The sequence below is a fragment of the Balaenoptera ricei genome, chromosome 13, assembly GCF_028023285.1.
Source record: "Balaenoptera ricei isolate mBalRic1 chromosome 13, mBalRic1.hap2, whole genome shotgun sequence".
In the NCBI taxonomy this organism is placed as follows: Eukaryota; Metazoa; Chordata; class Mammalia; order Artiodactyla; family Balaenopteridae; genus Balaenoptera; species Balaenoptera ricei.
In genome coordinates this window covers 1,354,788-1,370,472 of record NC_082651.1, presented here as the reverse complement: position 1 = coordinate 1,370,472, position 15,685 = coordinate 1,354,788, and the positions used below count along the sequence as shown (strand labels likewise).

Genomic DNA, 15,685 nt, shown 5'->3' with positions numbered 1-15,685 from the left:
AAACAAGTCCTTTTCAACGTTGAGGCTTCTGTGTTTGCAGTGGCTACAATTAGTTTGTATTTTATTCCTCAGGCATCTATTCTGTTTTGATGCCTACAGTTAAAAAAAAAAAAAAAAAAAGATTGCTGCTTGTTTCTCTGCGTTTTTCACCTGTCATGACAAAAATGTAAGAATTAGGCGCTTTAAGGAATCCTAATTTTATGTTTCTATTACTGCATGCTTCAAACTTTTCTGTGTTTTATGTCTCAGTAGGATCCTAGAGCTTTGTACAAAAGGTATATGTAAACCTTCTAAATTTTTCCTATTTATTTTTGAATGTGCAGAGCATTACAAGTCCAGCAGGTATAGAGCAGTGGTTATAGAGAAGCTGTCTTATGCTGCTCTGCCGTCCCCCAGGCACCCGATGATACCAGTTTTCTGTGTATCCTTCCAGAGAGAGGAAGAGATACATTTGGCCCTAGATTTTTTTTGGTAATGTTTTGTCGCTAATTACATCGTGTGGTAACAAAATTACTAACTTTCCCCCTGCATTTTCTTTAAAAACGTATGTTACACTTTGATGGTGACTGTAAAAAGTTGTGTTTCCACTGGGGCGGGCGTGGGCGGGTGGGGACCGGGGCTGCAGCCCTAAAGGAGCCGGGGCCGCAGCCCCGAGTGAAGAGGTGAGATGCAGAGCCCCCTTCCTTGGGGTCCTGAATATTTGAATTTATAATACCGATCCTTCTAGAGAGGGGACTGTATTAACTCTTTAACGCTTGCTGTGAAAAGAACTTTCAGACCCATTTCTCTGCGCTCTCGTCCTGGAGGGGATTCTGGGAGAAAGATGCTGACACGCAGAGAAACTGCCGGCACCGCAAAGCCAAGCTGTTGGCTGAGAGCAGGCCCGCGCTCGCGCCGGCGGGGACTGGTCCTCAGAGGGGCTGAGTCAGACCCGCCTGCTGCCGCGCGGGCGTCCCGCGGGGCCCGGGGACAAGGACGCGTCCCTATGATCTGTCCCCCACGCTGCAGACACCCGCCCGCACCCCACACCCCAGGAACCAGACCCTGCCTCCTGACGCGGTGGCCGCTGGGGTCAAACACGCGGGGACAGCCGTAGGCGGACAGCGTGCGCATCTCCCGCGAGGGGACCCGTCCCGGTGGGCGGCTTCGGGTGTAGAGAATCGCGGGGCGGGGGATGGCAGAAGAAACCACCTCCCTTTCAGTTATGAATATTTGAGTAACACTTAATGGGGGAGAAAAAAGACACTTCCTTCCTTTCCGAAGAGGATTTAGAGCACCGTGGAGAGAGCCGGCCTGCTGCCTTTCAGAACTGTGCTTTTCCGTTGGAAGGAAAACGTCCCAACGAGCTCATGATGACCAGGCACTTCTTGAAACCGACGGCTGCGTGTGAAGTGTCGGTGGATTTCCTGGCACAGAGCACAGGGCAGGACCCTTCTTGAGTCACGACGTCTCTGGAGCGTTTTAGCCCACTTTTGATGCGGAACGATGCCGGAAGGGTCCACGCAGGGGCCGGCGCGATTGCTCAGGGCGGCCGGGCTCTGCCCGGCGGCAGCACGTGAGCACCAGGCCCTCCCAGGTGCCGGCGCGGAGGTGCGGCCGCCCGCGGGAGGGTGTGTACCCGGCAAGCAGGAAGCGCGGCCAACGCCGCCGCCGCCCCAGGCCGCTCCCCGGGCCAGGTGTGCGCGGGGCGGTCCCCAGCCCTGGCGGCCGCCCGCCCTCCGGTGCCGGGCTCCGAGGGTCGCGGTGCGCGAGCATGACGGCTCTACAGCTCAAAGAGCTCTCGCAGTCGGGGCTGTACCGCCGGCGGAGGGACCGGCCGGACAGCCTGCGGCTCCCGGGGCCGCAGGAGCAGGCGCTCAGGTGAGTGGAGCCCGGGGGGGGGGGGGGGGACCCGGCAGCCTGAGCCCCGGCCCGGCCAGGGGGTGCGCGGCGAGGGGCGACGGGCTGAGCCCCTGGCGTCGTTTCCCCAGCCCCGCAGCCTCGCTACACCCCCAGGGCCGAGGCTCGCAGAGGGAGGGTTAGACCTGCCCGCCGCTGGCGGAAGGCACATCGCTTGGGCTTCTCAGGGCGCGTTTCAGAGGGATTTTTCTCTGCGTCTGACGGTGAGGGTCGCGGGTGGTGTCTTGGGTGGGCGGCAGGGTGTTCTTCGGTATTGACATGGATTTCACAAAGGAAGGCAGGGCAACTTTTGAATGTAACCTGGGAGGGAGGGAGACCTTTCTAACTGAAAAGGTTAGGGGTTGTCTGTTTCCATCGTTAATTGGCCTAAAACAACACGGTGTTAGTTTTTCTTACCACTGTTGAATTTTTTTTAGGTTACAGGTTCTGAGCAGCCCCTGCACGTTGAGCTGTTGCTTAAACTGCTGTGTTTGCCGCGAAGGGTGGGGACCCTGAGCTGACAGCAGGCTGCAGGGACCCTCCTCCCGGCTCTCGCGTGCTGGGTGGCACCTCAGTGCCTTTGTGGACACTTGATCCACGCGTTTGAATGTTCCACTCAGGTGGTGAGAGAAATAGATACGTTTTATATATAGAGAGAGTATATAATAGTTATATTCTCTCTATATACATATTTCTCCTATAAATTCGCTTTTAGAGTTTATTTTAAATTCTTTATTTAAACTTAACAGGAAAAAATTGACAAGGAAGCTCTTTAAACTTATATTAAATTTGTCTACAAATTTACTACAGGAACTGTACTTTGGGAGGGAGATGTTTATTTGAAAATTTTTGACTCTGGCTGGTACTGGTACTTACACTCTTAGAATTTATTCCCTGCCACATCGGGTGTCTCTTAGCTACAATTAGTATATTAACTTTGAATTGACTGGATTAAACAGAATTTTAAAGCTTCAGAGTTTGACTTGTAAATTTTAAGTATGAGGTTAGTGAGAATACTGAGCCCCCTCTTGCTTGACCAGATGGGCACGGGTGGACGTGACCCCTGAAATTGCCTCCAATCTGCTCTTGATCCAAGAGTGAAAACTTACCAAAAGTAGTTTTAATTTCAGATTCGGGGTCCTAAGGAATTCACTTTAAAAGAAATAAGATATGTAAAATGACATTCAAGACCAGCCAACTTTCACTTATTTTCAGACAGTGGCAGAAGTACCCATGAATGAGATTACCTGTTATGTCCGAGGGGGTGGTTATCTATATAGTCATAATAGCCTTTGAAACAACTAGGTTGTTTTGTTTTGTCTCGAGTTTAAATTACAGAAGGAAGACTCATTCTTAAGGTGTATTGCTTGTTGCCTTGGGTTGAGGAGCCATTTTCCCACTTTTTCTGCTGTATTGTCCCCTGGTGATTAGAAGGGGCTTAGGCTTCTGCCATGTCTCTGTCCCCGGGTTCAGAGAAGTGACCATTTACTTATTTTAGGACTTCGAGCTCAGCCAGGAAAATAGCCTTTTATCGATTTAGAGAGTCAGGGTTTTTGCCTACTTTTATAGGAAGCCTGTTTTTAGTATGAAATCGGGTTCCTCAGGTAATAGAAGCTGGAGGGGTGACTTTGAGGTTAGACACGCCCAGTTCAGGCCGCTGGGTCAGGCAGATAACCTTGATGGACTCAGGTGGCTCCTCTTTAAAAGGAGGATAAAAATCACTGCTGCTATTGAGTGTCGTTTATTATCTCATCAAACCCTCGCCACCAGCTTGATGGCAGGCATTGTCATCTGGTGAAGGGCACCTCGTGCATTACTCACTCGGCTACTGTTCATCCATCTCCGACTGTGTGCCACGTCGAGGCTGGGCCACATTAGACTCAGGGCTGCCCCAGGGACACTGGCGTCTGGGCCCTGGAGGGTCACCTGCAGGTGTTCCTCCCAGGAGCTGTCGCTGGACTGAGCACCTGTGACATTGGGCACCTCGAAGTAGCACAAACCCACTCCCACTCCGACCCCCTCACTCACACACCATTTTCTCAGCACGTTTATGGATTCTGGCAGAAAAACCATCAGAGACTAACAGGGCTGTGCTCACTGCCAGAAAACATGTTTACGTTTAAATTGAAGACTGTGCTCTGAAACAGAACACAAGTATTTAAAGAGCACATAAGAGTTAATGAAGGACTTCCCTGGTGGCGCAGTGGTTAAGAATCCACCTGCCAATGCAGGGGACACGGGTTCAAGCCCTGGTCTAGGAAGATCCCACATGCCGCGGAGCAACTAAGCCCGTGAGCCACAACTACTGAGCCTGCGCTCTGGAGCCAGTGAGCCACAACTGCTGAAGCCCACACGCTACAAGTACTGAAGCCCGTGCGCCTAGAGCCCGTGCTCCACAACAAGAGAAGCCACCGCAATGAGAAGCCCGCGCACCGCAACCAAGAGTAGCCCCCACTTGCCGCAACTAGAGAAAGCCCGCGCACAGCAACGAGAACCCAACGCAGCCAAAAAAAAAAAAAATTAAAAAAGAGTTGGTGAAACTGCTTCCGGCTTCAAACTCCAAACTGTTTAGAACAGAACGCTGCCTGTATCGATTTTTATTTCAAAGTATCCAGTACAGCCTGAAACGTGCTTTCCTTGCTTTGTACAGCAGACCGTCAGCCTCCACACCTGAGGGCTGAGTCACGGCAGGCGGTTCATCTCGTTTAGACTTTGTCCCAACAGGAAAAAGTTGTGTGACGGGAGCCTCTTAGCTCTAGAACGTGTCCTTAAGTGTGGCTGGAACCTGACATGCCTGAGAGACCCCTAGACGTCACCTTCCTCCGTGGAGGTGGACCTGAGGACTCTGCGTGCAGGTAGCGTTGGTGCCACCTCCTCATTCGGGGACGGGACTTCTGACCTCCTGCTCTGGCCGTGGGTTCATTCAGTGAAGCTCTTGTCCCGCCCCGTGGGCTCGGAAGCTGTTCCTCGTACCTTCCCGGGCATGGACCCTTTTTCCTAAAGTGCCTGATGCCTGAAAATACCATCCAAGATATACCCGTGTGTGTGTGTGTGTGTGTGTGTGTGTATTTACTCCTTAGCTATTTATTCTCCCTCTTAAATTGTGCTGCACCCAAACAGTTTTTTTATTTTTGAGGAAACCTGAATGAAAAACACACCTGTGCGATCCACAGCCCCTCCTCCCCCCACCCCTGTTAAAAATTCTCAGAGTCACCTTGGCTCTGCCTCAGACACATGGGGTCTATAACTAACTGGGGACATCTCAGAATCAATTCTTTGCCAGCCGGCTCAGAAAGGAAGTTTAATGCAGGACCAGGGGCTGGTGAATTATGACCCTTAGGTGGCCCACGAGCTCAGGATGGATTTTATATTTTTCAAATGGTTGAAAAAAAGGAAAAAATTATTTCATGACATAGGAAAATTACATGAAACTCAGTGTCCACAAATAAAGTTTTATTGACATACAGCAGGCATATTAGTACACATGGTCTCTGGTGGGTTCTTGCCATGGTGCCCGAGCTGAGCTGTGGCCACAAAGACGGGTCTGGCCTCCGGCTCTGCAGTCGCCCCCTGGTCTCGAGCTCAGATCAAGGACCCTTGGGTCCTCCCCTCTTGTTCCTTCAGTTGTGCCCCCCTCCTCCCCCCGCCTGCATGAAACAAAGGGGGATCAGATGAGGCGGCTGGCGTTTGGGCCCCTCTGTGAGGTCCACTGGGGAGGACTCGCTTGTGCTCTGCTTTCCTGCACTTTTCCTGGTGGAGCTGGGTTACCAGGACCAGGAAGGGGGTGCAGAGAGAAGTAACCTTTACTTTATGGCGGTTAAGGAAGGCTTTGGATCTCCTGTCCTTCTAGATCTGGGATGGCGTCATTTTCCAGCAGCAGGATGTCTTTGCTTGGTTAAGAGTAGGGAACACGGATCAGGCCCCCATGCTGACTGAGCCCTTGCTGGGGGCCAGGCGCTGTGGTGAGAACTTCCGTGGTTCTGTTCTTAACTCAGTCCCGAAAGGGGGAGAAGGACCCAGGCCGTGAAGGGGCCCAGCTCCCGGCCTTGGTTCAGCGTCCTGTCGGGTGGGAACTGGGCCGTCCCGGTGCCCGGGGTGGGCTGGGGGAGCGTTTCCTTCAAACCTGTCTGCTGTTTGCCGATCATCTGGGGGACCCATCTTTTGACTGAAAAACCAGCGTCTGTATTTTAGTTTTAGAAACATAATCTATTAGAGGGATAAAACTGCAGCTTGGCCATTTTGTCTGTCCTCATTTAACGGTTCAGCAAGAGCACATTTAATCTTCCCAACAGTGAGCTCAACCGATAGCAAGTATTTCTTCTCTTTGGTCCAAGGAGGTGTCAGCTGGCCAGTGTTGGTTTTTGAAAGGTAGTAGCGCCTTCTCGTATGTGTTTAAGGGTGTAATTCTCACACACACACACACACACACGCGCGCGCACACACACACCCGCGCGCGCACACACACACCCGCGCGCGCACTGGAGTGCTATTCAGCCGTGAGAATGAAGGAAATCCAGCCAGTCCGGACAGCAAGGATGGGCTCTGACAGTGCCAAGTGAATGAGGCGGACAGGGAAAGACAGACAGCGTGTTCTCTGTCTTATATGCAGAATCTAAAACCAGAGTGGAAGGGGGTCCAGGGGCAGGGAGTGGAGGCCTGGGGAGGGATGTTTTAAGGCACAGACTTGCAACTAGAGGATGAACAAGCTCTGGAGGGAGGCCTGCCACACGGCACGGTGACGGCAGTCAGCAGGGCTGTGCCACGTGGCGTGACGGAGGTGTCACTGATGCTCCGGGGTGATAATAACAGCAACACTAAGCATGTCAAACCAGCAGCCGTGCACCTCAGACTCGCACGTTACGTGTCCGGTATTATCTCACTGTAAAAAATGTGTAACACACAAGTGTCCCTGTTGGAATAACAGGTTCTACAGGCACCCCTTCCTCACCCTTCTCACCGCCCCCCCTTAATTGAATCCAAGCCACAGGCCCCACCATCCACCCCGGGGCCTGGTAGCCATCCCTGCCCAGGGTCTGCTCCTCCCTGAAGGAATGAAAGCATACTGGCTTCGAGGTGCCTCTTTTATTCCAGGTTAAACCCCTTTGACTCTGAGAGAGTAAGTTAAATTGATGTCCATCCCTCCGATGTCCCACACAGAGGGATGTATCTACCAAAGGATGGACCGTGACCTTCCGGTTTTCCTTCTTCAGTGGTTTTGGGAGGCTTATTTTCTGAAGGGAAATGTTTTCCTCTCAGTCACCTAAAGTATTTCCATACAGTTGAGGGCGTATATGCTGAAATTAAAAATAGTATTAATGCTTAAAGTTAGTGTGTGTTAAAGGGACGGTTGAAGGGTTGAAGGTCCTGTTCTGTGTCTCTGTGCTGCTCAGAGACCCTTGGGAGAGAACCTCGGCCTCAGCAGAGTCAATTTGTAAATTTGCTGTCACTCACATAAAGTTTTCTAAATGATTTACTATGACAATTAAATGCCAAGATTTTAATCATTATAAATTGCTTTTCTGTAGGTTAAAAGAAAAACAAAACTTGATGTATCAGTTATAAATCACTTATAAAAACAAAAAAAATTACAATTGGCTAAAACGTGTGCTTTATAGTACTTTGGAGAGATGCTATTAAAATGAAACAGTGCTATTTATTTTATATGTATTTATATATCTTGGAAACACAGCCACTTAATTGTGTATCTGTGCAACCCAGTGGCCATTCTGTGATTAAAACAGACTTTAGACAAATATTCTCTTACATAAAATCTACTTTTAGAAACAATCATTAAATAAGTTAATTAATATGAATTATGAAATTAATATTATGAATTATGAATTAATATGAAACAGTGGTTGCATTAGCTTCTTAGAGCTGTGGTAACAAGTACCACACCCTGGGAGGCTTCAGACGGCAGAGATGTTTGGTCTCTCAGTTCTGGAGACTCGGGGTCAGAAATCAGCGTGGCAGCTCTCCTCGTGCCTCTGATGTCAGCTGCAGGGCTGTGTGTCCAGCGTGTGGGGCATCACCCTACCCTGGCCTGTCTCACGTGGCTCTGTCTCCATGTGGTGTCCTCCTCTGTATGTGTGTCTCCTCTTGTAAGGGCACCAGTCACATGGGAGTTGGGCCCACCTGCTCCAGTGTGACCTCAGCTTGTGCCTTAATTACATCTGCAGAGACTCCACTTCCAATAAGGTCATGTTCACAGGTACCAGGGTCAGGACTTCAACATGTCTTTTGCAGTAGGAGCCCTAACAGTGGTGTCTGCATGATACACTGCAGCTTTCTTATTTAAAAAAAAATTTTTTTTTAATTTATTTATTTTATTTTTTGGCTGCATTGGGTCTTTGTTGCTGCGCGCAGGCTTTCTCTAGTTGCGGTGAGCGGGGGCTATTCTTCATTGTGGTGCACGGGCTTCTCATTGCGATGGCTTCTCTTGTTGCGGAGCACGGGCTCTAGGCATGTGGGCTTCAGTAGTTGCAGCATGCAGGCTCAGTAGTTGTGGCACATGGGCTCAGTAGTTGTGGCTCACGGGCTCTAGAGTGCAGGCTCAGTAGTTGTGGCACACGGGTTTAGTTGCTCCGCGGCATGTGGGATCTTCCCGGACCAGGGCTCAAACCCGTGTCCCCTGCATTGGCAGGCGGATTCTTAACCACTGCGCCACCAGGCAAGTCCCTCAACACGTCTTTTTAGGGGACAGAATCCCACCCACAGCAGTGGTTTTTTCGAAGGTTAAAGATCATTCCAGTGTGCAGTTTTTTAGAAACAGCTTTATTGAGGTGAAACGAATGGGCCTCAGTAGATGCACAGTTTAATGTGCAGCTTGGTCAGTGTTGACACGTACACAGAGTCAAGGTCACGCGCGTCCTCCTTGTCCTCAAGTCCCTGCCTGCATTTGTAGCCCTCCCACATCCCTAGGCAGCTGGTCGCTCTGGATGCTCTTGCATTTTCTGGAGTTGTGTATAAATAGAACCATTCGGTCACATACCCTTTGTTTTCTTTAGGGTCCTTTAACTCAGCATCGTTATTTTAAGACTCGTCCATGGTGCAGGAGTCAGTATCATTCATTTTACTGCTGAGTCACCTTCCGCTTATGGATTTAGTGCGTTTGTTGGTTGCCGTTGAGTGGTGCCCAGCTCTTGGCCGTTTCAGATGAAGCTGCGTGAACATTCGCATACAAGTCCTGTGCTTTCATTTCTCTTGGGTGGAATGGTGGGGTTGTTTGGTGGGCACACACTTAATATCTGGAGAAACGGCTAAACGGTTTTCCAAAGAGGCTGTACCATTTCGTGTTCCCACCGGCAGCGTTTGAGGGTCCATTTTCTCCACATCCTCAGCCACACTTGGCACGGTTGATGTTTTCCAGTTTTGGCCTTTCGGGGGAGTGTCCTACTATCTCCTTGTGGTTTTATTTGCATTTCCCTCATGACTCACGAAGCTGAGTATCATTTCTTGTGCTTATTTGCAATTCCTGTATCTTCTTTGGCAAATTTACCATTCAGGTTTTTGCCCAACTTTTACTGGGTTATTTCTTATAGTATTTAGTTGAAACAGTGCTTCATATATTCTAGATACAAGCCCTTTGTCAGCTATATATTTTGCAAATGTCTCCTCCCAGTCTTCGGTTTGTCTTCTCATTTTTATAAATGTCTGTTGACAAGCAAAAGTTTTTTTATTTTGATAGTTCATTGATCTTTTTCTTATATAAAGTGTGTGCTTTCTGTGTCCTATTTAGGAAATCTTTCCCAAACCCACAGTGAATAAGATTATTAATAAATATGTTCCATATAAATGTAAGATCATTAATTCTTTCTTTACACCAGCTTGGCCTCTCTCGCCCTTTACTGCTTTTCTGGCTGTGCTGAGTCCTCACAGGGCTGTTGTGCAGTTCACAAGAAAGGAAAAGGGCCCTGGAGACCCGTGGCTGGTAATTCGGGAGTTGAGCCGGGGCTGTTCCTTCCCCGTGTGTCTTACGCTCTTAACTACACACTGAAGCCTCACTTAGGTTTTAGGGTAAGGTTTCTTACCTGGAAGGTCTGAACACGCTTGATCATATCTTAAAAGTTAAAAATTTACCAAGGGTGACCTCCTGTGATGCCCGTTGAAACAAAAATGGAATTTTTCTGCCTCGCAGATAATTCATACATGTTTGCCAGAGAAACTATCTGGGTTAAGAAAGCTAAAACTATTATATTTTTGTGTCATAATGAATATATTACTTAAAATTAAGCATTATAAGAATGTCCAGCCTTTTACCTAAAACATTTGTCCTCCTGCCCTGGCATCAGGATGTGGGGGAACGGACAGCGTAGGAATTGACCAGGCATCGGGGCACAGAGGATGTTTGCTTATGTCTGAGCGTGTCTGCTGCCAACTTTAGTTCTCAGTTCTAACAGACAGACAAAACTGGGACAAAACAGAAATTCTGCAGTGGTTTGGAAAATTTTGTTTCTTTCTTTTTTTGCCGCACCTTGCAGCATGTGGGATCTTAGTTTAGTTCCCCAACCGAGGATGGAACCTGAGCCCTCGGCAGTGAAAGCGCAGAGTGCTAACCACTGGACCTCCAGGAGTGATTAGGGCTCCGCGCTTTCACTGCTGAGGGCCCGGGTTCCATCCCTGGTCAGGGAACTAAAAAAAAAGAAAAGAAAAAAAAATAAGCCTTTCTGGAAAATTTCAATAACATTTCCAGGTGCAAGGAAATACATTCTTTGTTTCATGGTAAAAGCTAATGTCAGTCATCTTGGAAGTATTGGAGATAAACTGATGTTATGGGTATTTTAAACAACGAGGTTTTATAAAAGTATAGCCAATTTAAAAGATCAAAAATTTTCCTGGATATGGAATCATTCTTTGTGTGGCAGTCAACAAATGCCTTTTAAAATGGATTCAACCGGAAATATCAGCTATTCAACACAAATGGCAGTTTTGGCTCTCCTTGATTTAATGTCGTGCTTTATTTAAAGGATATATTGTCAGGTTATGGGTTTTCTGCATTAGGCGTTTGTGGTTCAGTCTGCATTTGCTAAGGTCCTGCCACGTGCCAGGGATGTGAGGCTGGTTGAAACACTCATTATCTGCTAACATAGAAGTTCTTGTGTGTGGACAACAGACAACAGCGAGATACTTAAAGACCCTGCATCGCTGGAGGGAGGCCCATAGCACTGCAGGAGCAAGTGCGTTAATCCTCTATTGTGAGAAACAGATTACCCAGCACTTAGCGGCAGTGGGAGTTGGCAGACTTGCTGTAAAGGGCCAGATAATAAATGTTTCAGGCTTTTGTAGGCCTTCTGTCAGTGTCACAACTGCTAGGCCTGCGGTTGTAGTGTGAACACGGGCCGTGGAACGTATGAGTGAATGTGTTGCTAAACTTAATAAAAGCAGCCGGGGAGCCAGATCTGACCTGTGGGCACGGATTTGCTGACGGCAGGCCTGTAATCACCATCGTTGGTTATCTCCCGGTTGCTGTGGGTCAGGAATCCGGGTTCAGCTCAGGCCAGCGCCTCTGGCTGAGGGTCTCTGAGTCAGGGCTGCCTCTTCTCGAGGCTGGAATGGGCTGGAGTGGCCCCAGAGCGTTTTGTAGCCTAATTCCAGAAATGAGTGCCGACCACCTCTACTGAATTGTCTTCATCAGGAGCCCTTCAGCGAGTCCAGCCCACACCGGGGAGGGAGCCGTTACACACAGGTGCGAATACTGTCAAAGACGAAATACTCATGATGCCTGGTAGAGAACAGGAAGGACCACCAGGATGGATGTAGGGACCCCTGCAGTGGGGCAGAGAGACGGGGCTCAACTCCGAATCCACCAAGGAAAACGGGGGATTCACAGCGAAGGAGCAGGCCGGGGGTCAGCGGATGGAAAGTTACTGAGAGGGAACATCCGGGTGGAGGGATTCTGGCTAAACCGACCTCCCAGGATTCCTGCTGAAGACAGGCCAGGATATCAGACGTCGCCTGGGGGCGGGGTGGAGGCCGAGGAACCGGTCAGGTGCAGAGGGCCATCTGATCCGCAGGTAGGGGATTCTGGCCAGGCTGACAGAGCAGGATTCCTGCGAAACTGGACACAGGAGTCAGGGCCTCGTCAGAAAGCTCCGCAGGGAGTCTTTGGGGGTGCCTGGAGGTGGCCGCCCCAGGGCTGCCGCAGGGGGTCCCGGAGGTGAGGCAGTGGGTGCAGTGCAGGGAGATGAGACCCATGTGCCCACCGGCTGTGCTGTCAAGTCAGCCTGGGCTCGTCTTGGTCCAGAGTCTGTGGCTCTGCCTTTGTCGTCGTCACGGTGCCTTGGCCTCCCGGGCGCATCATTTCCTTCCGTCCTGCTCGTCTCATCCCCGACTTCTAGCTCCATTTATTACTTCACAGCCGGGCGTAGGTGAACACCTGCTGAATGAAAGCGAAGGAGACCCAGGAAAGAAGCGGACGTCTGCAGACAGGACGCCGCAAAGTCGCGGCCGTTCTCCCATGTCCGTGGTTGACCCCTCCTTCGCCCGGTTGGTGCGGGGGTGCTGGGGCTCGCGGCCGCCCCACCCGCGTGCCCTCATGCGCCCAGGAGCCCCTGTCACCATCCCCGCCAGGCGGGCGGGCGTCCCGGCTCTGCTGAAGTGCGAGCCGTCTGAGGGCACAGAGGTGCGGGGGACCAGGTTTTCCATCACGGTGGCTTCTTGCTAATAGACACTCAGTACAGGGTCGCTGAGTTGCAGGAATAAATGAAGGTCCTGGTACCTTGCTGTCGGCTTCGTGGTTCCTCGTGTGCCCCTGACAGCAGCACGGCCCTGCGGGGCCCATCACACGTCCTGATGCAGGGCCACCCCGTCGAGTGGCTTCCCCGCTGTGACAGCAGCCTCGATCCGCGAGGCCGTCCAGACCTCTGGCCCCAACACCCTCTGCCCTGGCCAGTCTGCCAGCCTCCTCGGGCCATTTAGTGCCCTACACACCTCATGGCCACCTTCCCGGGCCAGTTATTCCCTGGACCGATTCCCGATTCACGTAACTCCTAGACTCTGATTGCCGGGCGAACAAGTGATATAAGACAGATTTCTGTCCTTACAGCCTCGCCTTCTTCCTGGTTACCGCTGGGCAGTCTTCTTCTATTGATTTTTCTATCACCCTCGTTATTGTAACTATTTGAAACCTCCCCCATCACTGGTTTTCTTCACCTCACCTGCTTTCCTGAAACCACCGAAGCTCAATGGTGTAAGATTTCTCTCTCTGTCCCCCTCGTATTTGTGCAGATGAACTTCACGTGGGGACACGTTCAGGTTTGCAGGGATGTTACGCAGCCGGTGCGCGGTTCCTCCCTTGCGTCGGTGTAACTGCTTCCCGCATCCCTGGGGGTCACCCCCGCCCCCCGCCCCCGTGGGTCTTGCCCGGCCCCTCAAGGGCCCTCCTCCCCGAGCCTCTTTGACCTTTCCCCCTGCCCTCGGTGATAGACGGTCCCAGAAACGCTGTGACTTTGGTCTCTTCACGCCGAGCCCTCGCAGCCCAGAGTTTGACCCTCCCGTCACTGGCCCACGTCACCTCATCAGTCTTGGTTCTGGTTGGGGGGGCAGTGACAGTAGCAGGCTCTGGCTGGCTGAGGCAGGAAAGAATTTTATTGGAAAGAGTTCAGGTTGCTCACAGAATTGACAGAAATGGGCAGATGGAAGAGCTGGGCTCAGGGGTGGGGGGCGGGAGGCTGGGAGACCCCCCGGCAGGCACCCTGGCCGAGGTCCCGGAGCTGGACCGAAGTGTCCTGGATGGAGCTCGGTGCTGCCGCCTAAGCTGCTTCTGTCCCTAAAGACGCCTCGTCGGCGGTGAGGTGCTGGAGCCAGGGTCTTGGGCCTGCGGGACCAGGAGAGAGCCCCAGGGGCTCAGGGTCCATGGTTCTGGACAGTCTGCTCCTGGACGGGCGGGGTCCGACCTCAGGGCGCAGGATGAAGGGAAGGGTGGTCAGGCTGCAGCAAAGCCTGTGGCCTCCTCCTCAGCTGTGAGGACGTCCGGGGAACGCGGGCGGTCCAGAGAAACCGAGTCAGGCTGAGGAGGAGCTTCCAGAGCTGTGCATGGGCCCAGGTGCATGAGCCCAGGTAGGTGCGTGAGCCCGGATGCAGCCTCGGGGCTCAGGACCGGTGCTCAGGCATCCAAGTCCATGGGGAACATCAGAGGGGGGAGGGAAGGTAGCCTGGCTCGTGCAGGTCTCCGTGAGTAAGCAGTTCACCTCGGCACCATCTACGCCTGCACAGCGAGCGTACAGACTGCCTTCTGGATGAGGAAACGTGGACGTCGCCCCCTGAGCCCTCCTGCCGTTGTCTTCCGGCCTGTGCCCAGGTGGTGACCGCCCAGGTGATGCCCCGTCCCCGCCCCACTCCGTGCTGAAGCTGCTCAGCCATCCGTCTGACTCAGTGCTTTTACCATGACGGCAACGTAAGGTGTGGATTTTGTCCTTGAGAGCTGTTCTTGTTTTTCTGTCCTGTCGCTTTTGCCAGCATCTTACCCTTAGTAATTGATTTGGTGGGTTTTGTTTTTTTTTTTAAAGTTCACCCCAGAAATTTTTATTTTAATTAATTAATTTATTTATTTATTTTTGGCTGTGTTGGGTCTCCGTTTCTGTGTGAGGGCTTTCTCTAGTTGCGGCAAGCGGGGTACACTCTTCATCGCGGTGCGCGGGCCTCTCACTGTCGCAGCCTCTCTCGTTGCGGAGCACAGGCTCCAGACGCGCAGGCTCAGTAGTTGTGGCTCACGGGCCTAGTTGCTCCACGGCATGTGGGATCCTCCCAGACCAGGGCTCAAACCCGTGTCCCCTGCATTGGCAGGCAGATTCTCAACCACTGCGCCACCAGGGAAGCCCCGATTTGGTGGGTTTTTAAAATTTATCCTTTGAATACAGAATTCTCTTCTGAATCTGAAAGGAGAAAACGGTCCCGTGAAATAATCCTGGTCATTTGTCTCCGTGGTTTAGAGCATTCCCATCCGTGGAGCGCTCTTGATAGAACTAAGTCCACGTGTGGTGCAGCCTCACAGACTCATCGCTGGAGGGCCAGCCGCTCTTACTCTTACTCCGTCCACGTGGTTCTCTTCGTTTGTTTGCACTATTCTCAGCATCCGTCTTTTGATGGTCTTTTCTTAGTAGACTTAGTAGACTGAGCTCTTTGAAAACTCGATTATTTTGTTCTTTCTCTTTTCCCAGCTTAGTCATGTGACCTGGGCCAGGCTAGTTCTGATGGCAAATTTGCTTTCCTTTATGCCATGACGAGAGATTGTTCTGGTTTGTGCTTTGCCGTGCTTGGTGTGGACCCAGGATGGGGCAGGTGCACGTGGCCTCCTGCATGGAAACCCTCCCACCCCCCATCAGCTCCATTTACGAGAGAACTGGAGCCCCGCAGTCAGGAAGCCTTAAGGTTGCTTTTATATCATTTAAGTAATTAAATGTGAAAGACGCAGCACAGGCGCTGCCCTGAGCTCTGGAGCTTCCCCTGCACAGACCTTTCCTTCCACACCTTCCTGGGAGGTTTGTGGCTGAGGCAGGAGGGAGGGGGGCAGGACAGACACGGCGCGGGATGGGAGAGGACGGCACGGGAGGGGCAGAGGGACCGCTCCTCGGGGCGTGAGTGGGAGCTGACCTGGACTCCCAGCGATTTCATCACGTGACCCGCCACCCTGCCCAGTTTCACGTGTAGGTGTGGATGTTTCCAGCTGCTGAGTGAGCCCCGTGCCTGTTACTGGATCCGGGCCCTGGGGTCTGAGCATGGCCTCGTGCCTCGATCTGGGTCCAATCAGGAGGGGAAACCCACACAGAGATTAGAAGGAGGAAGGTTCGCTGCAACGATGAAGTTCCTA

General features: G+C 51.5%; 1 protein-coding gene across 4 annotated transcripts in view; it reads left to right on the top strand.

The window, feature by feature from the left end:
• The window catches only part of LIMS1 (LIM zinc finger domain containing 1), a 106,256-nt gene that overhangs the window by 59,698 nt on the left and 30,873 nt on the right, over nucleotides 1-15,685 (top strand). The window contains exon 1 of one of the 4 annotated variants that reach the window (XM_059943379.1): nucleotides 1,558-1,860. The exons of 2 other annotated variants lie outside the window; for them this stretch is intronic. In XM_059943379.1, the coding sequence (XP_059799362.1) occupies nucleotides 1,754-1,860 (107 nt within the window). In that variant the 5' untranslated portion in view covers nucleotides 1,558-1,753. Of the gene's footprint in view, nucleotides 1-1,557; nucleotides 1,861-15,685 lie in introns of those variants that run through there. One more of the 4 variants, XM_059943380.1, reaches the window with a different exon arrangement.